The following is a 25,871-nucleotide window of genomic DNA, read 5'->3' on the forward strand; positions in this document are numbered from 1 at the left end:
CCCATTGTAAGTGTCTGTGTTTGGATGAGAGAATGGAATGCTAAGCTATTAACTCAGCCTACACTGTATAGGAGCATCACACAGACCTGATGCCTGCTAATTAGTGGTCAGTAACATCCAAATGAAATCCTAGAATTCCACTCTCCAAAACTGGAATATTTGGTATTGTTGTTAACCACTAAGCAGCCATGTTAGTCTATCAGAAATGCTTCAAAACGGCTCCGACAGCACAAATATGTTTGAAGGTCCGGTACAGGGTTTCCAGTTAGCTAAGGTGAAACCTAGCAAACAGCTAGAAGCTGCCTATCAGTCAAACAGCCCACACCCCTAATTCAATTAAATTCTGTTTTATTTATATTGCGCCAAATCACAGCAACAGCTGCCACAAGGAGCTTTATATTGTAAGGTAAAGACAGTAATCCTACTCTTATCTCCAAATATACTACTTCTGGACGATTTTAACATCCACATGGACAACACATCAAATTCAGTCACAAGAGATTTTATATCCTGTCTGGACAATTTTGGCTTACACCAATATATGGACGTTCCCACACACTCCAAAGGACACATTTTGGATCTTGTTTGCTGTATTGGTGTCACCCCTAAGAATTGTGCTGTATTGGACATGCCTTTTTCAGACCATAAATTAGTTTTATTCAATGCTAGTCACCCACTATACAAAAATTAACAAAACCGCTCAATTACTTTTAGAAATATTAGGGGCATTGATCTATCAGCTCTTTCCCATGGCATTAATAATTTACCTACCAACTCTGTTTCTTTCTCTCGCTATGCGCCATGGTAGCCTACTCATCTGAAATTCGCCAACTTAAAGCTACTGGACGCCGCCTGGAACATCTCTCCAGGAAAACAGGACTTGCTATTCACAAGGACATGTATCTCAGTCATATATAACATTATAAAGAAGCTATTCATTATGCTAAATCTGCTTACTACACCTCTGTTATTGAATCCACTGAAGGAAACACTTGCACTTTGTTTTCTACATTGCATAATATTGTTAAACCCCCAGATACCTTTGCCATACATACACACTCTGCTGCAGTTTGCAACAAATTTATGGATTTTTTTTTTCACCAAGATTGAGAATCTTTACCAACAATTGCCCTCGTCCTGTGAAATGGTCAATTGTTCTGCATTTTTTGTCCTTCTCAGCTGTCATTCTCTCTATCCAATTTTGAACTTCCCACAATAACTCAGCTATCTTCCATAATTACTAACTTAAAGTCATCATCGTGTATACTTGATCCACTCCCGACAAATCTTGTTAAACTCTCATTCCCGTCTCTTGCCCCACTGATTGCTAATATCGTACACTCCTCTCTTATATCTGGTTCTGTTCCTTCTTCTCTTAAAACTGCAATAATAACCCCAATACTGAAGAAGAATGGTTCAGATCCCTCCAATCAAAAAAATTATAGGCCAATTTTGAATCTCCCTTTCCTAGCAAAAATTGTTGAAAAAATAGTGGCTGCACAGGTTCATCATCATCTCACTGGAAATAACTTGCACAAACAGTTTCAGTCCGGCTTCCGTTCATGTCACAGTACAGAAACAGCCCTAGTAAAAATCACCAATGATCTTCTGCTTGCAGCTGATTCTGGACTTATATCCATCCTCATTCTCCTTGACCTTACAGCAGCTTTCGATACTATCTCCCACCGCATCCTCCTTCACAGATTAGCATCTATTGGCATCGATGGTACAGTACTCGCCTGGTTTACTTCTTATATCTCTGGCCGCTCACAAACTGTGAGCGGCCAGTGAGACAGTAATCATCTATCTCCTACCCCTAGGTAATATTTTTAGGAAGCATAACATCCAGTTTCACTGCTACCAAGATGACACCCAGCTCTACCTATCCTCCAAACCCACAGCTACTCTCCCACCCACATCCATTTCTGACTGTGAAATCAAGGTCTGGTTTACTCACAACTTTCTTAAACTTAATGGCAATAAAACAGAATTCATTTTAATAGGCACCAGATCAAAACTGACTACAGTTCCAACCAGTCTTTTGTTATCCATTGATAACTCTGTTGTCACACCCTCCCCTCAGGTTAAAAGTCTTGGTGTCATCCTCGATAGCACTCTGTCCTTCACAGCACATATAAATAATACCACTTGGTCTTCCTACTTTCATCTTCGTAATATTAACCGTCTTCGTCCCTCACTCACACCACACAGTACCGCCATACTTGTCAATGCTCTTGTCACATCTTGTCTGGATTACTGTAATTCTCTTCTCTATGGTCTACCTCATAAATCCCTCCATAAATGGCAGTTAGTTCAAAATACAGCTGCTCGTATTATTTCCAGAACTAGATCCACTGAACATATAACACCTGTTCTTAAACAGCTCCATTGGCTCCCAATTCACCTCCGTGTCAATTTCAAGATCCTGCTTCTCACTTTCAAAGCGCTTCATAACCTTGTTCCTCCATATCTATCCGATCTTCTTCATACATACTCGCCCCTTCCTACACTCCGCTCTTCTTCAGCTTCCCTTCTGTCTGTTCCACCTGCTCGCCTGACTACCATTAGACTCAGAGCCTTTAGTTGTTCTGCCCCGAGACTTTGGAATGGACTTCCACTTGCTCTCCGGACCGTCTCACCACTTTTAAATCACGTCTCAAAACTCATCTATTTAGAATTGCATACACCTGATCTGTCTTAGGCCATTTTTACCTTGCTCAGTTTTTATATTTGTTTTTATATTTGTTTTTATACTTTTATGACTCTTTATGTCTTTTATCTTACCATGTTTGCTATATATACATTTTTCTTATGTTTTTATGGTATTGTTTACGTGTTACTGTAAGGTGACCTTGAGAGTGTGAAAGGCGCCTATAAATAAAATGTATTATTATTAATAGTAGTAGTAATACAAGGAAAACAGAGAAAACCCCAACAATAAAATGCTAATTTATTAGCCTTAATACAATTTAAACAGGGGTTATAAATAAACTCACCTCGTGTACAGCTGTTCTGAAGGAGGAAATTAGCTTTAGACATCAAAGACGCAGATAATAAACTCTCTGTTTAAAAGTCCTTGTAAACCATTTTCCTACACAACCCAGAATGCACCCTGACAGGTTGGTGGAAAACATCCACTCAGATTTTTTTTATTGCTGCTTTTATTGCATTAATCTTAATCAGACACCAGAGGGAGCCACTCCTACAGCCCAGCAGCATGCTGGGAAGAGGATTTCTCTCCTGGCTGAAAGAAGGATGAAGAAGAGGAGGGTGAGAGGCGCTTGTTTTTTCTTCCCTGCACAGCAATCGAAGAACGGCGTTTGTTTCACTTTTTAAAGTTTAAAATGATTGAAGTCATTAAAGTTCCTCAAACAGCTGGAGGTTTCAGGAAACTCCTCCTCCTTATCTTTCTCCTCCTCTTCCTGATGCGCTGTGATGTCAGAGGCGCTCCAGCATGCAGAGCCGGGTATCGATCGCTCTCATTGATTATTGACCGAGCCTGACGGGGAGCAGGGGCTCAACAGATGTTACATAAACAGTTGTTGAGCGTGTTGGAGGGAAACAGCTGCAAGAGAGCGACGCTGCAGACGAGCAGGTAGGACATCGCTTTTTATTTTACACTGCTGTCTTCATCATCATCTTCAGTAAAACTCACATGTGAAAACACTTCTTTTACACTCATCTACAGTAATGTGAAGCTAAAGTACAGTTAATAAATCAGCATTTATCATGAAATCCTCAATCAAAGCAGGACTTTTATTAATAATAAGTTTAAAAACAGGACTTTTTGACCCATGTGTTATAATATAATACATATATAGGTAATGCTGTAAATACTAGTTAGTACATCTTTAATTTCTTTTCTTTGTGTTTTTTACTTAATTACCAAACCAAACGTTTGTGGGGAATAAATGGAAAATAATTGGGGTCAAGATTTTCAGGGACGCAAACTTTGATTGGTTCCCTCATGTTGGGCTCTGCTGAGGAAGTTGGTGTATCAGAGCTGCAGATCTGAAGGGGTTAAATTCAGAAGAATTTTAAGAGGCAGGCTTTTCATTTCAATCCGTGTTCTTATTTCCCTTCTCCACCTCTCCCCATCCACAGGTCTCCTCTCCTCTTCCTCAGGACCTCTTCTTTTTTCTCCAGAGATGCCAGGGACTCTTCCCAGGTTCCCCAGCTTGCCACGGGGGGTCACCATGCCAGCACTGCTGAACTCTTTGCCCCGAGGCATCAACCCTCCCACTTTACCCAGAGGAATCACCATGCCCAGTATGCCCACTCTGCCCAGTTTACCCAGTATGCCCCGTGGCGTGACCATACCCAGCTTGCCCAGGGGGATGTCGCTGCCGAGGGCTGCCATGCCGGCCGTAACTGAGGCTCCAAGGCGGCTGCTGCAGGACTGCTGCTCTGTGCTGGACCACCAGACACCCGGAGGTAACGGATACAGCGAATACACTGGCTGCTTCACATTACGACTCCAACAATGTTTGTGAGGAAGACATCTTTGAATCAAACAGATAAAGGATGGGTGTACTTTTAAATTCTTAAAACAGAAGCCAAAGCAGAAGTACCTTTAATTTTCTTATTAATATTCCCCATGACCTTGGTAAACACTTTCCTGATGTGTTTATACACTCAGTCCTTAGTTTTGGGTCTAACTAAATAAAAAAAATGAAGTCCACTGTGTAAACTTTGATCTCAATAGAATCAGGAAAGAGGAATAACTGGCTAACAACTTAAGACTTATGCAGGAGACTTAACTGGGATAAATAGATGCAGCCAAGCCTAACAAGAATAACATATAATATTAGGTTTAGTGCAAGTTATTGTTGATAAACAGAGCTTTTAAATTACATCCCACTGTGGACCAACAGTCTGTTGATAGCATTACTTTCATGGTCCAAAGTTCTGGAAATTAGATCATATAATATACAAGATCAGCCCAACTCCTGCTCCGACTCGACTTCGACATTTTGAATGAGCATCTAACACTTAATTATCTTTTCATATTTTTACTGAATATATGTGGATTTTTTTTTATCACACTAGATCTCAACACAACCCAATAAAACTACCATCAGACCGATTGTCTTTTTCAAAAGAGAAAAACATCAAATACTTTCTGTCCTAATACTGTCTTTTTCCCCCACATGGGCTCACTTATTAAGTCTAAAACATGTAAGCAACATTATATTAAACAGCCAGAAAGTGAGCGATAATTTAAGAGAAGAAGACAAATGAATGTCAGTTTCAGTTTTGTTCCCTTTCTGCAGTGAAAACAGAGCAGATGAATGTTTTCAGTTCTGCAGGTTTCTGATATTTATTTTTTTCATTTTCGGTTGGAATGATGAATAAATCCAGAGCAGATTACAGAGCGCTGAGCTGCTGCACATGGCCCGGATCTCTCTCTCTCACACACACACACACACACACACACACACACACACACACACACACACACACACACACACACACACACACACACACACACACACACACACACACAGAAAAGTCTTTCAGGGTTAAGAGCCTGTGGGAGTATAAATACTACACTGTTAAATCTGTCTTATTTCATTTTAACAAACTCGTTAACAAACAGCATCTTTTTGTTTTATTTTAAATCTTTAATCTGGAGTTAAACAGCTAACATGCAAAAGCGTTTTCAACATTGTCCTCTGACACTTAATCTGACCATCGAGATACGAGCTTTATAACTGACGGTGAATGAAAGGAGGCGGGTCCACATCAGTGTGTATGTGTGTGGAGGATTAACCACAAGTGTGTGTGTGTGTGTGTGTGTGTGTGTGTGTGTGTGTGTGTGTGTGTGTGTGTGTGTGTGTGTGTGTGGTGTATGTGACAGTGTAGATGTGAGCTGAACGAGTCATCCTTATGTACGGTAAGAACAATTCTTTTTATTTATTAAGCCTTATCTCAAAATAAATAGAAATAGATTTAAAGATCAAACAGAGGCATAAATGAAGCTTCACTTAGTCCTGAAAAGATGTGCGACAGTTCACCTCTGCATCAGCTTCTCTCCTCAAATCTACCTGTTAGTCATGATGTCAATGTATTTTAAAGGGACAACTTACTGGATGTGTTTTTTTCTAGTTTAACAGTTTCAAACAAATGTTATGAAGGCAATAATAATAACATTAATAATAATAAAATTAATTACAGCTGCAAGCAGTGATAATTGGGCGTATCAAGGCACGCTGGGATTAAAGTGTTTCCTGTAGGCATGCGGATTTCTGATTGGCTGTTGCAGAAACGTAATGTTTATTACAAAAACTGTGTGACATTAAAGGAAAGCCCGCTAGTTGTTCATTGTGTTGCTGTGAATAATGTTAACATAGTGTCACAGCAGTACCTGATAGAGTCACAGCCTTTAATGTATTGATTGATGTTTTTGGACACGCCCCTCACAAACTGAGACCCCAATTTGAGCAAATTTTTGAAAAATTACTTTTTAAAATAGTATTCGATGTCATTAAAACAATTCTGTTTAGAAAAAGTGTTAACATACACTAGCTACCACTTCTTTTAAAGGTTTCTTGATTGCCATGGTGATGGCTCTCAGAAGAGTGTCTTTAACATGTTGGAAGTATGACCAAATTTCATACATGTACCTGAAACACGGCAGCAGGGCCCCTGTGTTGTATAATAAAATAGAGACATTTTCACAAATCACAAAGTGCAAAATTCTGAGCATGTTAAGCCAGTAGACTCCTTTTCTTCAATGCAGATAGAGTTTTTTCTTATTTTAAGTTGAATGAATGAACTACTGATTTGAGTCATTAAAATTTGGTTCATTTTAATTGTGTGTGTGTTTCTTTTATTTAATTATCCCTAATACGTCAACTGTTTGTCAATTTATCAGTCAGGTTTTGCTGGCTGTAGTGTTTAATTTACTGAAGCCTAAAATATATTTGTGTTTATAATATCAAATAGTTCAAGAAAAGAGTCTTTGTTACTTTACTTAATTATGTGAGGATCCGTAATCATCTCTCAATGATCTGACAATGACCATTATTCTTATTATTCTTATTAACAAAACAAATAAAAACCAAACATACCACTCTCATGGGATTTATCATATCATATATTGTAACTAATAATTCATCTGAACAACAAAATAAACAGTAAAAAAAATACAATTTAAAACCAACTCATGAAAAAGCTCTCAGAAAAGTATGATCTGCTGGTTCTGCAGGGTCTGAAGGTCCAAGCATGCCACTTGTCCTGGTTTTTGAGACAGAACAGCATGCTCGCAGTGACAGTGCGGATTCTTTAAGCTCTGCTAACTAAAAAACACAAACAATATAAACACATTACATAACAAACCACTGCAGGATTAAGATGTGTTCTCACTGCTGCATTGTGTGTGTGTGTGTGGTGTGTGCGTGCACTCGTAGGCCTGTTGTTGTGAGAACCACATCTTTTTGCAGAGTCTTCACTTTAGGACAGTGTGGTTTACAGATTCAGGTTTGAATCAGGTTTATGTTCAGTGTGTCATTCAGGGGCCTCGTAAAGTCAGGAAGACGAGCGTTTGTGTGTTGTGCTGGCAGCTGACCAGTGGCAGATCTCTTGTCTCCTTTAATCCCCCAAAAGCCGTGACGCCGAACATGGAGAGAGATGAAAATCAAAGAAAATCTATAAACGTCCAGTACAATCCATAAACTCGACTGCCCACTTTAGGCTGTTACAATCATTTTTTAAAAACTCACTACTGAAAACAGGTTTTTATTATAATTCAACCTGCTTTATAACATTTTAAAGAGTTTTTGTGTCTTTCTGTATTTAGTATATTATATATTTACAAACTAATGAAATTACAAAAATTACTCCACAGTTTTCTAGCTCCAACAGAGGCTGAATGTTATTATTATTAACTATCAAAAACAATGGAAAAGAAAAAATTCTCAATTTCAGAATTCCTAAAAAAAGTCCATTCCTTAATAACTCCTAAAAATTGTGACTATTTTAAATCAGAGATCAACATTTTAATTTATTAAAATTATTAGAGGACATTTTAAATATGGAAATGTTTCTCTGAAGCCTGCTGTGTTTCAGACTTTGTTTCAAATACATTGTAACTGAAGGGGGAAATTGAAACGTGTCTCTGTGTTCAGGGCTGTGTGGTTGCTGCTGGGCCCTTCGGCCACGCTACAAGCGGCTGGTCGACAACATTTTCCCAGAAGACCCTGAGGTAAACACCTGTACATCTACACCGCACAGTCTTTACATTTATTTTAGTGCTTCAGTATCAAATGTAATCAAAATCCAAAAATGTCATCTTTATTTCACATATTCATGAAGTTTCAATAAGCTACACAGTAACAACATCTCTGTGTGTATTTGTGTGTGTGCGATCAGGAAGGGCTGGTGAAAGCCAACATGGAGAAGTTGACCTTCTTCGCTCTGTCTGCTCCGGAGAAGCTCGACCGCATTGCTGCGTACCTGTCAGAGCGTCTGACCAGAGAGCTGAACCGCCACCGCTACGGGTCAGTACACACAAACACACTAAAGCCCACACAGATGGCCTTAAAATCATTATGCTAACTGGCAGCTTAAATGAATAAAATTCTACTTAAAAATCATTGAAAAAAGACATTCAGAAGTCAGGATCTAGAGTATCCCTGTAAAGCAATCAGCAGTTCAGGTCTTTTAAGTATTTAAGATCTTTTAAGTATTACAAGCTTCACACTTCTCTGAAATCAGCCCACCATCTCTAGAGGAGTGACTGATCTCAGGGGTTTAAAATATGACACACATGTTTAACAGCAATGGGATTTTTTTTCCCGCCCCTCTCAGGTATGTGTGCATAGCGATGGAGGCGATGGAGCAGCTGTTGCTTGCATGTCACTGTCAGAGCATCAACCTGCTGGTGGAGAGTTTTCTCAGCACACTGCGTCTACTGCTGGAGGCTGACAAACCACACCTCCACATACTCGCCACCAACTCTGTATGTAACACCCTGCAACAGTGGACAGCATTTAAAAGCTTTGAGATCTTGGTAAAGTGTTCATGGGTTTGCAGTAAAGGAAACATTTACTAATCACAAGCTGCAGTAGTGATGTTAATTTGTTAATGGTTATTTGTTCATTTGACCATTCACCAGTCTTTTAACATTCATTAAGTTTCATGTATTATGAGGAACTGCAAGCATTTCATCTAATGAAGGAATGTAAAATCTCTTAATGAATTTTACAAAGTAGAAGTTGTATCACAGTAGGAATGTTTCTCGGAACTGTCAATTAAAAGGTTAATTAATTATCCATAAGTTTAATTAATTTATTTGTTTTTTAAGTAGATCTAAGTTCAAATTAAAGGGCAAACTATAAGTAAAATTTACATTTGAAATTTCTTTTAATACTCAAAATTGAGCAGTTTTACTTCTGCTTCTAAATTTGTCATGTGTAGTTGCTTTTCAGTGTGTTTTGATGGATTAAGAGGCTCATTTTGTGTGTTGCGTAGTTTGTAAAGTTTGCAAACATCGAGGAGGACACACCGTCATATCACCGGAGCTACGATTTCTTCGTGTCTCGCTTCAGTGAGATGTGTCACTCTGATCACGAAGACCTTGACACCAGAAACAAGTCAGTTCTGAGGTTTAACTTTGACTTGATACGAACTCACAGACACTATTTAAGAAGGGTATACAATTGTGAGTGCCAGAACACAAATAATCAACAATTTTAGTAATCAACCATTTGATTAGATATGTAAGCATCCTCAGGTTATGCCTTTTCATATGTTAAATTTTTTTTTATATCAGCAAATTATTGAATAGTATTGATGATTCATGCACGTTTCTCTCTGTATAAGAGGAATATTGTGGAATAATCCAAAATTATGAACATAAAACAAACATCAAAACAAAACTCAGCTCCAGAGTCTGGAGATGAACGTGTACTTAGTGTGTTTGTGGGTAAACTTATGAAGTTTGTGTGTGTTTAGGATCCGTGTGTCGGGGATCCGCGGGCTGCAGGGCGTGGTGAGGAAGACGGTAGACGATGAGTTGCAGGTGAACATCTGGGAGCCGCGTCACATGGAGCAGATTGTCCCTGCCCTGCTGGTCAATCTGCAGCAACACTCACAAAACGACAGGTATAGACATGTATTAATGTTAACACTCTCGTACACCTACACGTTTTACTGCTAGATAAATAAAGTGACATCTGTGTTTAGGATTATATTTAAAAGCACTGCCGTTGGTTCCCACATTCAGCTGGTGACATTCTGTTCTAAACATCAGCTAATTTTGAGATTTTGTAAAATTGATAAGAAATTTAATACGTTTGCTATGCTGTTTATGGTGCTGTTAAATCATGTGGTCAAATAAAACAAAGCCAAAAGTCACTGAAAGTACATTTAAACAGTTAAATTACTCAGAATATTGTATGAGATTTGGTTAGTGGCTTGTTTTCAGCATTTCCCTCTTTGTTCAGCGGATCTCCAGCAGAGCAGACAGAGGTTTGTTTCAGGGAGCTGCTGTGCCGAGCTGCTTATGGACACATTAACAACGCTATCAAACCAGTACTCATGTAAGATATACACTATATTTATAGCACAATAGTAGTATTACTCCTTACGAAAGCAGAGTGCTTTATATTAAGTACACAGAAACAGATTAACAAAGATTTAATAATTTCTTTGAAGTATGGAGTCAAAACATCAAACACTCAATCAAAATAGATAGAAAGAAAGTATCTAACTTCCTTCGACTCTATCTGCTGATATTTACACATATTCATATATAATACTGTTGGACTCTTTGAAGTTCAAAATGATGCTTATTTATCTTGCACATACCTTCATGCTCAACCTCTGTTTATTGTTTATTCTGAGTAGCTGTACTAATAGAGGTCAAAATCAGTAGTAGCAGCAGTATTTATTTAGTTTCTAGTATATATGATATGCTATAATAATAAATCATTACATACAGATTGCTGGACTGTCTTTCAGGCACCTGGACAGTCACAGTCTTTGGCAGGGACGAGGGTTTGCTGTTCAGTGTTTTCAGATCATCATGTACTCTATTCAGGTTTGTTATTACACTGATAATCCTGTATATACTGCACTATAGTAATAGTTGTCATTTCATACAGCAAGTTAAATTAATACATTTAAATTACCTCAGCTTGAAAGTAACATATATTTAAATGCCCTTCAAAGGAACTTAAAGGAAATACTCTTTGACTGTAAATTTAAATATGTATCTGTAGAAAGAATGAACTTACTTATTTTAACTGTGTGTACTTAATTTGAGTACTTTAGGACGTGCTTTAGCTTAAACATAATTACTTTATTCAGTTTAGTTTTGTAAATGTATGATAACATAATTTTAAATAAAATTTAACTGCTGTTATATTTATGTAACAATAATGTCAACTTAATTATGTTAATTTCTTTCTTAATTATTAGAAAGTATTGTAGTATTTAATATTATAGTATAAGTATTGAAAAATAAGAATAACAAGTTTAACCTAAGATTAACTTAACAAAATGCATTTGTTTAAGCATTTAAGCACAATTACTTAATCTTAATCTTACTGTAGAGTAACTGAAAGTTAATTTAAATGTATTTTCAACATAGTTAAATCTACAAAGTTGAACTAATAATTATTATTTTAAGTACAAAATGTGGGAAATAAATAATAATAAACACTGCTAATGGTACATTCCTTTTACTCATCCTACATTTACCTCTAAAGCACTTAACTGTCCCCAGCTGTACTGGCTATATTACGTGTCACTCCACCTGTTATTCTGTAACTGAATTGAACTCTTGGTCAGTCCCAGCACTCCCATCTGGTCATCCAGCAGCTGTTGGGTCACCTGGATGCCAACAGCAGGAGTCCAGCTTCAGTCAGAGCTGGGATTGTGGAGGTCCTGTCTGAAGCAGCCGTTATAGAAGCGACTGGATCTGTCGGTGAGCCTCCAGCTCACACACACATCTGTTTATATATACACAGAAATGCTTAATGTTACTTATACTGTACTCTGCAGGTCCCACAGTGTTGGAGGTGTTCAACACGTTACTGCGACAGCTCAGGCAGAGCGTGGACTACCAGCTGACTGGTTACTATGACAATGGTGGTAAACATAAAACCAGCTCGATTGAAGAGAAAAAACTGCAGGACGCCGTCATTAAAACTATTGGTGTGTTCATGGTGGTATTTTAGCACTTTTTTGCATTAAAGGTGACAAACTTTTCTTTGTACTTTTCATTTTATTTACTTCATTTGAGCTGATGTTACCTCATGACATTTCAGGATCCTTTGCCAACACACTGCCTATTTACCAGAGGTCAGAGGTCATGCTGTTCATCATGGGGAAGATTCCTGTTCCTGGTATCTACCCAGCCTTGGGTTCACCCAACTCCGGGTACCATTCACATTAACTTTCTGTGCTCTCTATTGCTTGTAGTTAACACTGTACTCACCTAGTATTTGACAAAATACTTGTAAAACACCTTAATTTTGTGAAATAATATTCTTGACTCAGGTTTGAAGGCAGCAGGATGATACAGGTGATGCTGCTGAAGTCTCTCCTACAGGTGAGGTCTCTTTAAAACCCTCCAGCTCTGCTCTTACCTTTTGAAAGCACACAGTTAAAATGATAAAGGAAAACCTGGAGAGTCGGTGAAGTGCAAATTTACAGTGGATTTTGAGATAATCAAAATGAAATGGTGTTTTGTTTATTGGTTTATCAGATAAACAGCAGTTGATTCTACACTCGCTGATTAAAGTCGTATGACTGAATAAAGCTGAATAACGTATGTCTCCAACAGTTGATTCTGTTCATCTGGACGTAGTGTTTTGTGGGAGAAACGTTTCGTCACTCATCCAAGTGACTTCTTCAGTCTCAGCTGACTGCAGGTTTCTCTAATCTTATAAACAGTACATTTGCATAATGACTGAAACCAGCCCACTGAAGGAACAATGGGCTGGAAGGTCAGTTCCTTAATCTTAACTATGCAAATTCTCATGACCATTGATCAATTGACCACTGACCAAAACCCACTGATCAATGGCCATGAGTACCATTCACAGAGAGTTGGGGAATGGCTACAATCACAGCATTGTAAGATGGTGACAGATGTACCCTTAGGCCCCCTCCTCGATTCAGAGATGGTCTTTCCCTTTTCACGTAAATGGCCTCCTTGACTCCGCACTCAAACCAGCGTTCCTCCCTGTCCAGGATGTGTACATCCTCATCATTGAAAGAGTGTCCACTGGCCTGTAGGTGTGAACAGACTGCAGAGTCCTGGCCTGACGAGGTAGCTCTTCTGTGTTGTGCCATCCGCTTCGCCAGAGGTTGTTTGGTTTCCCTGATGTATAAATCCTGGCAATCCTCCTGGCACTTAACAGCGTGCACTATGTTACTCTGTTTGTGTCAGGGACTCGATCCTTGGGATGGACCAATTTTTAGCACAGCGTGTTTTGGGGTTTAAAAGCCACAGACACCCGGTGTTTAGAAAAAATGCGTCTCAGCTGTTCTGATACTCCTGACACTTATGGGATCACTACATGTTTTCGCTTAGGCAGCGGTTGTCCTTCTCTCCTAGATCGGCTGGAGCTTTCTTTTGGCGCCTTCCCAGCTTTGACAAAAGTCCAGATGGGATAACCACATTTACTCAGGGCCTTCTTGATGTGCTGTTCTTCTGCCTCCCTGGACACTGTGTCTGTGGGGATGGTGAGATTTGATTTTCACCCAGGTGTCATCCACATATCTGAACCAATGGCTTGGTGGTGTTCCAGGGTAGGATCGCAAAGCCCTCTTTTCCACTTCTTCCATGTACAAATTGGCCATGATAGGTGAAACTGGGGAGCCCATGGCACACCCATGTTTCTGCCTGTGGAACTGACCCTTGTATGTGAAGTAGGTGGAATGAAGACACAGTTCCAAAAGCAAACACACTTGGTCGATGCTGAGAGTGGTCCTCCCACAAAACGCTACGTCCAGATGAACAGAATCAACTTTTGGAGATTTACTTACCTGGATGATTGAGCATGCATCAAGATGAATAACGTATGGTTCAAATAAATCAGAATTTACAGCACTTGAGGCTCATCTTTGTAATCTTTGAAGCTGTATTCATGCAAGCTTAAATAACATTTTCCTGTCAGTCTGACATGCTCGCTGTCCCTCCTCTGTGCCTCAGGTGTCAGAGCATTACGAAAGTAGCAACCTGCTGACGGCGCTGCCCTCGTCTTTCCTGGAGCCTCTGCTGTCCTTCACGCTGATGGAGGATCCGGAGATCCGCCTGCTTGTTCTGTCCATCCTCACCTCGCTCATTGACAGACGCCACAACGCCTCCCGGCTCACCACAGCCAGGTCACACTTCCACAGAGACAACACCACTACTACCAGAGACTAATGACCCATGTGGAGAATAATGAGTTGTAAAGAGCTCCACCCTGTGGCAGGGGGATGTCACTGCAGACCTGCTGATTGTCTTTAGCTTGTGATGAACATAATGTAAATACTTCCACTTTTCTCTCATTAAAAGATGATCTGCAATAATCATTTTAAATGAGGATCACATAGCATTGTTGGTCATTCTAAAAAGGTTGGAGGCGTTTCAGATTATTTAAACAAAGATACTGCTTTACACACATTTTTACAACAGGCTTGAAAGAATCTGTGAATCTGCCTTATAAGACTGTTGTTCAGTCTCTACCTTAAATTCAAAATTAAAGTCATGGCCAGATGCATTTTATTTAAAGTGCTCCTATGGTTCCCTCATCCATAGAGCCCGCATGGCTGTTCATTTTGATCCTACCATTGTGGATTTATTATAGCAGAAAACTGAAAAATAGCATTTGTCTAAAGGCGTTAACTGACCTGTTGAGGATCGATAAGTTATTGGTTATGTGTCTACAGTGTGGCATTTGATGTCTCATCCTTGGAAATGAAAGAGGACAGATGCTCTCGACAGGACAACCTGTTCATGAGGAAGGTAAGCTCACATCATCAGAGACACCACGAATGATGTCACTAGTTCGGAGGTTCGAGGTTGGAAGAATTTATTTCAGAGATTTACACCAAGATTTGATCAGATGGCTTTTAAAGGCAGGGATAAAACGGGTGGTCTTAAGTGTACATCATGATATTTGCACATTTCAGCATGATGTGTTTGTGTTCATGCAGCATGCTCAGCGTCTCTACAGACACGTCTACCTGGCCTCTAGGGAGGAGAACAGTGGACGCAGCCACTACCAAGCCCTCTTCACCCTATTGGCTGTTCTAAGTGTGGAACTGGCCAATGAGGAGGTTGTGGTGGATCTAATTCGACTGATCCTGGCTCTGCAGGTAGGCAGAACCTCTGTGATATGATTTAAAGGCCCGTGTAGGGGCAAAGCTTAGTTTATTAATGTTGCAGTGTGTGGTGTTTACAATAAACAATAAATAAAATAGCACATTGCTTCTTCCTCTCCCTTTAACTTTCCTGTGATTGGCTGCACAGGAGATGACTCTTTCCAATCAGGAGTGTTTGTCAGTGTTTAATCGCTGTGGGATCCACGCCCTCTGCGCCGCCTTCCTCAACCTGCTGTCACAACTTGGCCCGCCTCCAACACTCCACCAGCACATCACTCAGGTGAAGTCGGTGTAAGTGTGTGTGTGTGTGTGTGTGTGTGTGTGTGTGTGTGTGTGTGTGTGTGTGTGTGTGTGTGTGTGTGTGTGTGTGAGAGAGAGAGAACATGAGAAACAAAGGTGTTTGTTAGCACAACATCACAGACTGTGTGTTTGTTTTGGATCTTCAGGTGATAGAAAGTCGACAGAAGGATGCTCCTCACCTGCTGCCCGAAGTCATGTTTTGTGACAAACCCAGGTAGAGCGAGAGGCGCACTAATTGATTGTATTAAAACATTATAAAATTTAAAACTTTAGTTAGAAATAAGAGTAGAAATTCAACCAGACACCCACATATTTACATAATCGAAAAGCAGAATAAATATTGCCAGGTTAGCCCCATTTTAAAGTTAAAAAACAAATAAAATATAGTATTTTATGTTATTGAGTTATGTAATTACACTTTACTAAAGTGTTGAAACTCTAGTAGAAAAAGCATAAAAACATCAACTATTAAACAGTACCATGCTGACCTTATATTGTTCTCAATATTCTTAATAATATACTTGTTATGGTTGATTCTGGTAACTCGCAGTATAGACAAAATCAATCCAATCAATCATGCAACTAGTCAGCTCACGACTGTGGCAACTGTTCCTCCTACATATTCTCTGATCCGCTGCAAGCCGTGGGGTTGCCAAGTGCTGAGGCAAACAGTATGTAAACGTCACTCTGCTCACTCAGTAACTGCAGGGCTCCTAGCATTAGCATCACCACAAAAGTGTACACCAAGGGCTTCATAGCACAGGTTTCTGTTGTCAAGCGGCTCCTGTAGGTGTAGTGTGCAGGTGGCCCAGTTCTTCTGTCCAATGTACATTTATACAGATTCAATTGTTTAGCTTGGTTGTACCTCAGCTTTGTTTGTCTAGCACCAGGATTTTTAAAGTCTTGGTGTTATAACTTTGTGTGTGTGTATCAGACTCCCAGAAGGTGAGCTGAAGGTGGATGAAGCTTTGCTGTTCATCCAATCAAAGATCTGCGAGGCCCTGGCAGGAAGCAGCTACAGCGCACACTGTGAACGCTTCAACACACCGTACACACCTCAGTTAACAGGTACTCAAACTAGGGTGACCAACCATCCTCTTTTCCCCAGACATGTGAACTTTTCACGTTCTGTTCGGGGCATCCGGGGGGATTTTCAAGATGGATGAAAATGTCTGGGTTTTCCTATAGGCCTATAGAGGACCCATATGTGCAACGTCATCCTTGAACTGCTGTGTTGTAAGTGGTTGTTCCGTGCTCACAGACGGGACAGAGTGCAGAGCGGCGTGTTGAAAAGATGCCAAAAGATGCCAAAGTGCAAGTGCATCTTTTCAGACAAACTGCAAAAGAAATTTCCCTCGTATCATAAATGGGAGGCGTAGTGCACTGTGTGCAGAGCTGGCACTTACGTTTGTGTGTCTAACAAAGGTGCCGGAGATCTTGTTGCTTACATGGACACAGAAAAACATAAAAAGGCTGTGCGAGGCGAAAATTCATCTAGTAAGTTGATGGAGTTCTTTGTTACACCTGGGAAAAATGAGGATGCTGTTGTATCTGCAGCAGAAGGTGCACTGGCATTTCATACTATGAAGCATCACAATAGTTACAGATCCATGGATTGCACTAGTGTGTTGCTTAAAAAAAAAAAAAAAAGCATTTCCAGACTTTAACACAGCTAAAAAGTTCAGCAGTGCCCGCCAGCTATTGTCAATGGTGTGATAGTGCTGGATTCAGTGGAAGTCACTCTTGAAGCTCTTTCTCAGACTTAAGTAACCAACAGAGAAAATATTCCCAATCATACTTCGACTGGAAGAATGGTGGCGTGCAAACAAAATTAATTGAAGTTAGAAACGTCAAATGAGACAGCAGAAACCACTGCACAATACCTTACTGGTACCTCACTGGTAATTTTTCTTATACAGATGAGGCATTATTTCTGTAACATTATTTAATTCCAGAGGTTTTTAAGTTATTTTCTTTTGCGCTTGTTGACTTGTAAAAGCCTATAAAACATTTTTGATTTCAACATTTATTAACAGAGAAGGCATCTTTTAAATATGTTAAAAAATACTTTAAACAAACAGTATTATTAAAATTCTTCATGACTGGGCCAAGTGTCCTCTTTTTTGGAAATCAAAATATGGTCACCCTAACTCAAACACACCCTTAATATTAAATCAATTTATCAAAGACCCAAAGCTTCACACGGGGTTTTTATTTATGTCATTTTATGTAATTTAGACTTTGTGTTTGGTAGTAACTAGTATATACCATACTCAGTGTAATAATATATAAAAGTAAGTAGAAAGTAAAAGCAAGTAAGTAAAGTTTAAGTAGAACTGTCTTGAAAAATAGTAGTTACGCAGTACTTAACAATGATTGTTCAAGATCCCAGTATGGACTGTAAATAAGAACAAACGATCGAAAGCTTTGTTGAGAAGCTGATGGTAATGTTTCTCAAAAACTGCAGGTAAATATTTAATAGCAGTGGGTTTGAGGGTCCACTTTAGCAGCAGTATGAGTGCACTGATAGAGGCACCAGTCTCATAGCATTCAGACTGAATTACTGTTTTATTGTAGAAGAGGATCGTCTGTCTAAGAGGAAGAGCATTGGAGACGCCGTCTCTCTGCAGGTGGACATGGACCTTCCGTTCTGTCCTGATACACCACAGGTACCCATCTGCTGAATGTACCTGTCCTTTTGTCCATCGCTTTTTTTTGTGTCTGATCATATCTCTGTGTGCAGAAACCTCAGACTGAGCACATCACCTTTGAGACGCTGAAGAACGCCATCGGTAGGCCATCGATTTCAAATCAATAGTTTCACATGATTTACTTGTGAACATCTAGGAAATATTCTTCAAATTGTCCCCTTCAGCGTATAGTGACAATGACTTATTTGTATAATTTTATTTTCATTAAAATTAGAATTTTAACAATAAAAAAACCCCCATTTAATTTAAGCCACGTAAGTGAAACTGTTAACAGTGAAATTCAAAGTGAAGCACTGGGTTAGCGTCAACAAAGAAGATCTGTCTTTGATCTGGTTTTTCTTTCTGTCAGAGGACAGAGGCGTGGTCGAGGAAGAGGAGAGGAGGAAGCGGATGGAGGTGGTGGAGAGGTTTCAGACAGCTCCCTTTGAGGAAATTGCTGCCCAGTGTGGAGCCAGGGTGAGCAGCTTATTGTACTCTAACAAAGCAGCTGAAAGCACCACACCCACGCCATCGATGTGATTCTCAGCCAATAAGAGCTCACTTTAGTTTAGTAAAGTTGTTAAAAAAATTTTCATCTAGATGAAATGATCTGTCTTGATGTGATTAAAAACTGTTTTTTAAAATAATGCCTTTATTTGTCTCTCCAGACATCGTTGCTTCAGTCCAAACTCAATCAGGTCTTTGAACTCATCATACGTCCTCCTCCTTCTCCCTCTGGACATTCGGCACCTCGATCGACTCCGGTCTATGAGATGAAGTTTCCTGACCTCTGTGTCTATTAAAGACATTCAGCAACAACCTCGTGATGATGTTGAAGCACTTTGTTTGGTAAAGAAACGAATCAGTGGCTGTGAGGGAAAGAGTTTTACATTTTAGTGATTTAGTGTGGCTGTTTCCTTTATAGCTGTCAGATTTGATCTTTTTGTATTAGAAATGGACTGACTCAGTGTTTGACTTCATATTTCCCAGTCTGCCCTTCTGTTTGATCCTCCAGTCATGAGGTGCATCTGTACACAAGTATTGTTAATGGTTAAATGATGCTGCACTAAATAAATAGTACATGTTAATTTTATCGTCTCATCTTATTCACACACAGCAGACCTCTCGCTGTGACAAGCAACAGTTTGTTTTCATTTTCATTTGTGCAGCCCTGCCTTATTTTGAAGGTTCACACACAATTGATTTGTTTTTTTCTGTGAACCAAGGCTTCTACTGTAGCAGTATTGAGTCATAGACTTGTTTATGTAGTTATAAATGTTATACTTTACCTAAAAATGTACGTACAGGTTGTTCTGAGGACAATAGCTGTTGTTTTTTTTTTTAGATTAGTTCATTGATTCGTATTTCTTCCATGACGCTACATGCTCTTTTTTTTAGCACTTACCTTTTCTTTACTTTTTTCTGGCCCAATACTTTATATTGGTCATTACGTATTAGTTTAGGAGTTTTGTTTAATGTGGATTTTTTCTTAGCAACCTTTTGTCTTTTTATGATTTCACTTTCTTTCTTACCTAGTCTTCTTCTTCTTCTTCTCCTTCTTCTCCTTCTTCTTCTTCTTCTTCTTATTATTAGCCCTTTAGAGCTTAAACCATGTAGTAATTGACAGAAAATGCAGTTACCATAGGGCGAGCTGGGGTATACCCTGTACAGGTTGCCAGTGTCTCACAGGTCTAAAGCTGCTACATATTTGCTCTGGCATTTTTATTTTTTACAATATATTGCTTAAAAATGTTTAATTGATTTTGTTATTTTGGGGGAAAAAAATCCCACTGATCATAAAGGGTTAGTGCCACCATTGTAAGTTCCTGCTTATTTTATGAGCTCACTTTATTCTGCTTGATGGACACTCCTCCTTTTCAAGACTGACATGTAAAGACTTTTCACGTAGAGCATTTTCACCTATTTCAGCAACTGACTTCTATTAAGATTTATCGCTGTTGTTACTCCTTCTTTGAGGAACTCAAAGTGAAGTTTGTTATTGTGGATGTGGATCACAGGTAGCAGGTGTCTGGTGTAGATGTGCATGTGTTCTGGATTCGTGCATTTGTGTAGAGAAAAGATGTATCTTGTTTTGCTTGCAAATAACTTTTTATAACTCATTTAATAATTAAAGTTATTTACATATATCAATACATATCAAAACATCTTTCTCAGACTCTTCCCCTCTCCATCACTCAATCAGGATCATGTAACAGATGGCAGTTTCAGAGCTTTTTTATTGGTCACTCTGTTAATGGGAACTCTTTGGTGTCTAATTGCCTTGGAAAACGTTTCCTCCTCCTGTCACTCCTCTCTCCACTGCCTCATCCTCTTCTCGTCTAGTCTCACTTCTGCTGCTGTCCTTCTTTGTTGATGACGTTCTTGAAGAGCGTCAGCAGTGGCCTCTGGCTGTGCTCGTCCCAGCTCTTCATGAAGCCACCGTAGCGTTTGCTGGTTGGCGGGCCGCTCCAGCGGAAGTGCTTCATCTTATACGAGCCGTCTTTCTTCTCCTGCACCCCGTTCAGGAGCTGCTGCTCCTCCTCCGCCTCCTCGACCATCTCCTGAGCCTTCTCTCCTTCCTCTGCCAGCAGCTGATTGGTAAGCTCTCGTCTCCTCATCTCTTCGGGGAAAACTTCAGCAGACTCCTCCGCCACGCCGTTGGAGGTGTACACTTTGACGGGGCGGCGTTTTCGGCCAACGGGCTTCCCCCAGCGGAAGTGCTCCATTGAGTAGGAGCGCTTGGCCTGAGAAGAAAGTGAGGAGGCGTCTGATGGGACAGCGGGCTGGAGGTGGGCGTTGCCGGGGATGACAGGGGTCTCGGCGGTGAGGTCAGAGTGACAGAGCTGGATGCACTCCTGCAGGAGAGAAAGAGAAGAAAACGTGAGCTTCTGGGTAAAAAAAAAGAAGAACCTCCCATTAAATCAGGTCTGAGTGAACAGTGTGTTTGTGCGTTTACCATCATGTTGCTCTCAGAGCTGAGCTCCTGGCAGCTCGGATGCTCCCAGCACTGGCTGACTACTTCTCTGGCCCCGCCCACTACCACTAATGCCACCAAAAGCCACATAGGACACATCCTCCTGTTGACCAATCAGAGAAAAGCACAGACAGAATGTTAAAAAAAACCCTCATGTATACATTTTTTTGTTTCATTTTTGATTTGACATATTTTTATTTAATTTATGTTACATTAACACTACATATATAACCATAATGTGACTTACAGAGTAGGTATACAAAACAGATATCACTGTGAAATTGATCAAATAAATAAATACATCCCATGTACATAAAAAAAAATCATAATAAAGGGCATGAAAGTACCTGTAATCTCTTTAGCAAAATACATTATATTGGGTTAAACAACACATTACCATTGACTTTATATAAACTTATGCAAAGTTACATTAAGTTTATATTTTGTTGATGCCAAATCCTTGTTGTCAGTTCTGAGATGAAGCAAATGTCTTTTTCTCACAATTTATCTTAAAATATATTACTCAGTATTTGTTTTAATTTATTTTTTTTTAGATCCAAGTCTAATAGAATTGAGTCAATCATTAGAAATTCATCATCTGTGAAGAACTAAAAAGTAAAAGTTAAAAAATGTAACAATAAGTGATTTTCAAGCATTTTAAGCACTTATTAATTTTAATATCATTATAAAAAGTTATTAAAGAAAATGATGATTCTCACCACACTTTTCTGCACCTCTTCGTCCTCTTATTGCTGGTGTTTTCCCGTCACTCGGCCGCTGGATGGAGGTTTTTAGCTGTTGCTCTCTCCTCTTCTGTCGCTTTGACCAGCCGACTGATTTTTATATCCTGCCAGCCAAGGACACGTGCATGCAGATAACGTCATCACCAGCATTTGCTCCTGCTCGCAAACGTGGACTGTTTCTAGAAAACGGACAATTCCATGTTTTCCCGCCTCCTCCTTCCTCCACATCAACCTCTCCTGCCCCTCAAATATTCACATTTTATATGGAGAAACTGTTTTAACTTCATAACCTCAGCTCTTCATTCTTTTTCAGGTTTAAATCTTCCTTTTGTGAGCATTTATAAAAAGATTTCCAGCAAAGTTCAGTTTTATATTCACAAACTTCAACAGCCTGTATTTTTTAATGGCAGGGTTTTATGATTTCTGGTTGTTTATTATTTTTTATATATCTTAAGATTCAAGATTCTTGAATTTTTCTTGAGAAAATTGGATAAAATATAGACAAATTCACCCTTAAATTGAGCTTAAACTTTGCAAAAACAAAACAAAACACACATTAAATCTAATAAAGACTTTGGGGGAAGAGGAAGACCAACCGCGTAAATATTGGCTTAGCACCTCACTGCCACTGTCGTGTGCTAAATGTCAGATGGCAGGTTTGGCAGATTAACATTGAGGTGCCATGTCATCATTGGAGGGAAGACGGGAGTCAAACCTGCAGGTCAGGGTGTACAGTTTCAAACTCGGGCAGCTGCTGCAGCATCACCCCTTTATCTGAGCCCTCAGCGGCACTAATGATGATTCTACAGAAGGTTTTCACCGACAGCTGGGGAACAGACGTGAGCATTAAAGCCTCTACCTAAGGCCTCAGGAAGTTTCATTTCAATGTCTAGAACTTGGAGTGGTTTTTAAGCTCAGCATAGACTATACATAAAGACTACATATAAAGAACAAAAACAAACTTCTGAAGATCTTCTTTTAAAGAAGAAGCCTGGACAGGCCTCCCTTTTAGACTCTATTTCAAATTCAAATTCAAATTCAAATTCAAATTTTATTTGTCACACACACACAACCATACACAGTATGACATGGGGGTGAAATGCTTGTAGCTGTACAATGCCCGACCATTAAATGACAGGAGAAAAGTTTTACAATATTTACAATTTACAGTTTACTACAAAAATTTACAAATTAACTTGGGAATTTACAGTAAAGAATGTGCAAATAGCAGAAGAGATTATAAAGATAAGGATTATAAATTATAGGAATTATAGGATTATAGGAAATGTGTGGTGGTGCGTGTGGTGACGAGTGTGAGAGTCCAGTCTTATAGTGACGTGTTTGGGAGAGTCCAGTCCTACACCTGGTTCAGGGCCCGAATAGCCTGGGGGAAGAAGCTCCTCCTCATTCTCTCTGTTTTGGCCTTAAGGGAGCGGAAGCGCTTCCCAGACCTCAACAGTGAGAAGAGTCCATTGTTGGGATGGGAGAGGTCCATCATAATCTTCCTGGCTTTGGACTTGCACCACTTGGTGTAGATGGACAGCAGGTCAGGGAGCTCTGATTGAATGATGCGTTCTGCCGAGCGCACCACCCTTTGCAGATCTCGTCTGTCCTGCTTGGTGCTGTTCCCAAACCAGGTGCAGATGTTTGCCGTCAGGACGCTCTCGATGGTGCAGGAGTAGAAGTTCTTGAGCACCTTCAGTGGCAGATGGAAGTCTCTAAGTCTTCTGAGGAAGAAGAGACGCTGACGGGCTTTCTTAACCAGGGTGTTGATGTGACAGGACCATGACAGGTCCTGAGTGATGTGGACACCCAGGTATCGGAAACTGTCCACTCTCTCCACTGGCGTGCCACTGATGATGAGGGGTTTGTAATTCCTCGCCTGCTTTGTAGTGAAGTCCACGATCAGCTCCTTAGTCTTGCTGATGTTTAGGAGGAGGTTATTCTCCTGGCACCAGGTCTCCAGGTTCCTAATCTCCTCCAGGTAGGCCGTCTCGATGTTGTCAGAGATCAGGCCCACAACAGCAGTGTCGTCAGCAAACTTGACAATGGAGGTGGTGTCGGATGTGGTTACACAGTCATAAGTGTACAGTGAGTACAGCAGGGGGCTTAAAACACTGCCCTGAGGCACTCCAGTGCTGAGTGAGATGGAGGGGGAGACTTGTTTTCCCACCCTCACTGATTGGGGTCTGTCTGTGAGGAAGTTGATTTCACCTTTTTATTTCATTTTTTTGTTTTCTCCACATCTGTTTAGAAGTTTTCTGAAAAGATGTACATGTAGTAGCCTTGAAGAAAGTAGAAATGTCATGTAGAAGTCGCCTTTCTTCGTGTCATTAAGAGATCTGCACTGATGGTCTAGTTTTCCTCAAGAACCAGCAAAAGCCTCTTTTTGGGGTTAAGGCTCTGCCCATCTAAAGGCTAATTTTAACTTCATCCAATGTCTTATAAGGGCTGTTCTTCTACTTGCACCTGCTCTTTGATGCTATCTTTCCCCTGAACAGTTTTATTCAAGGGCTTTTAGGGTTATGTGTAGACTGGGGATGTTTTACTTTTTGGAGGCCTTTTGGAGCCTCTATAAGAGGTTTCTGTTAGATAAAAGCCCTGATGTAAAGTTATATATATCCACTTAATACTTTTCTACAAAGCTGTAACTTCAAAGGAAGCATCTTCTAAACAAACCTAAGCTTTGAATTTTGAAACTTGGTTTATAACCAATGCTCAGTTGGTACTAAAGAAAATAAAAACAAAATAATTCGAAGGAAGAAAATACCCCCATGCATCACACCACCAGCAGCCTGAACTGTTGATAGATGGCGGGATTGATCTATGCTTTCATGTTCACACCAAATTCTGACTCTACCATCTGAATGTCACAGCACAACTCGACACTCATCAGACCAGACAACATTTTTCCAATTTTTTGTTGTCCAGCTGTTATGATCTTGTGCCTACTGGGACCTCAGCTGACACCTGGTGTAGTCTACCTGCTTCAAAGTTTGACATGCATTCAGAGATGCTCTTCTGCACAATTACAAGTAACGAGTGGTTATTTGAGTTACTGTTGTCTTGCTATAAATTGGGAGCAGTCTGGCCATTCTCCTCTGACCTCTGACATCAACAAGCCATTTTCACCCACAGAACTGGATATTTTCTCTTTATTGTTCTCTGTAAACCTGAGAGATGGTTGTGTGGGAAAATCCAAGTTTCTAAAATATTCAGAACAACAACCATGCCACATTCAAAATCGCTTAAATCACCTTTATTCTACATTCTGATTTGAGCTTCAGCACGTTTTCTTGACCATGTCTACGTGCCTAAACAAATTCAGTTGCTGAAATGTGATTGGCTGATTAGATATTTGCATTAATGAGAAGTTGAACAGATACACCTAATTAAGTGAGCCTCACTTTAGAGCTACATAGTCATATTTTGTCAGTCATTTGGAAACTCACACATCATTGCAATGCTTATATTTATTATTAAAATAGTTTTGGTACAATTTTTACTTTTTACTTCTTTCACATTTATAAAGCATAGAAAATAGAAAATAGGCCAAATTCTGCTGGTGATAATTTTGTATTTCTGATATTTTTTTGTAAATTTCACATGTGAAAATGAGGACTTTACATTTGTAGCTCATATATTTTATTTTATCCTATTTTTTGTTAGAACTTCTTCCGGAGCTATAGGGAATTCTACTTCAGGTGATTCAGATGGTCACTTGTGCAAGGAGCTATTCATTTTGTTTTTCTAATGGACTGATTGAGCTACGTTTGGAGGCAGGCAGGTAAATATAAACCCATTAGACGGCTGCCACAGCCTTGAACATCCATTCAAGCC

General features: G+C 39.7%; 2 protein-coding genes across 2 annotated transcripts; one reads left to right on the forward strand and one right to left on the reverse strand.

Moving 5' to 3' along the window:
* Positions 1-3,365: 3,365 nt before the first annotated feature.
* Positions 3,366-20,326, forward strand: LOC146641808 (protein EFR3 homolog B-like). The gene is made up of 23 exons (XM_085399720.1): positions 3,366-3,595; positions 4,105-4,434; positions 8,130-8,206; positions 8,374-8,501; positions 8,812-8,962; positions 9,475-9,596; positions 9,958-10,107; positions 10,449-10,544; positions 10,966-11,044; positions 11,797-11,932; positions 12,010-12,162; positions 12,276-12,387; positions 12,508-12,559; positions 14,168-14,340; positions 14,890-14,965; positions 15,157-15,318; positions 15,473-15,604; positions 15,771-15,838; positions 16,559-16,692; positions 18,202-18,293; positions 18,368-18,416; positions 18,685-18,791; positions 18,983-20,326. Exons 2-23 carry the CDS (start codon positions 4,149-4,151, stop codon positions 19,115-19,117), a joined length of 2,670 nt encoding a protein of 889 aa, XP_085255846.1. The 5' UTR covers positions 3,366-3,595; positions 4,105-4,148; the 3' UTR covers positions 19,118-20,326.
* Positions 20,327-20,585: 259 nt separating this feature from the next.
* LOC146641809 (pro-opiomelanocortin-like) lies at positions 20,586-25,335 on the reverse strand. Its single transcript, XM_085399740.1, has 3 exons — positions 25,322-25,335; positions 21,271-21,391; positions 20,586-21,169 (listed from the first exon to the last, which is right to left on the reverse strand). Exons 1-3 carry the CDS (start codon positions 25,333-25,335, stop codon positions 20,660-20,662), a joined length of 645 nt encoding a protein of 214 aa, XP_085255866.1. The 3' UTR covers positions 20,586-20,659.
* Between the last annotated feature and the right edge of the window lie 536 nt (positions 25,336-25,871).

Source organism: Rhamphochromis longiceps, linkage group LG23 (genome assembly GCF_057381845.1).
Source record: "Rhamphochromis longiceps isolate RC_006_pf linkage group LG23, R_longiceps_female_GT1.1, whole genome shotgun sequence".
In the NCBI taxonomy this organism is placed as follows: domain Eukaryota; kingdom Metazoa; phylum Chordata; class Actinopteri; order Cichliformes; family Cichlidae; genus Rhamphochromis; species Rhamphochromis longiceps.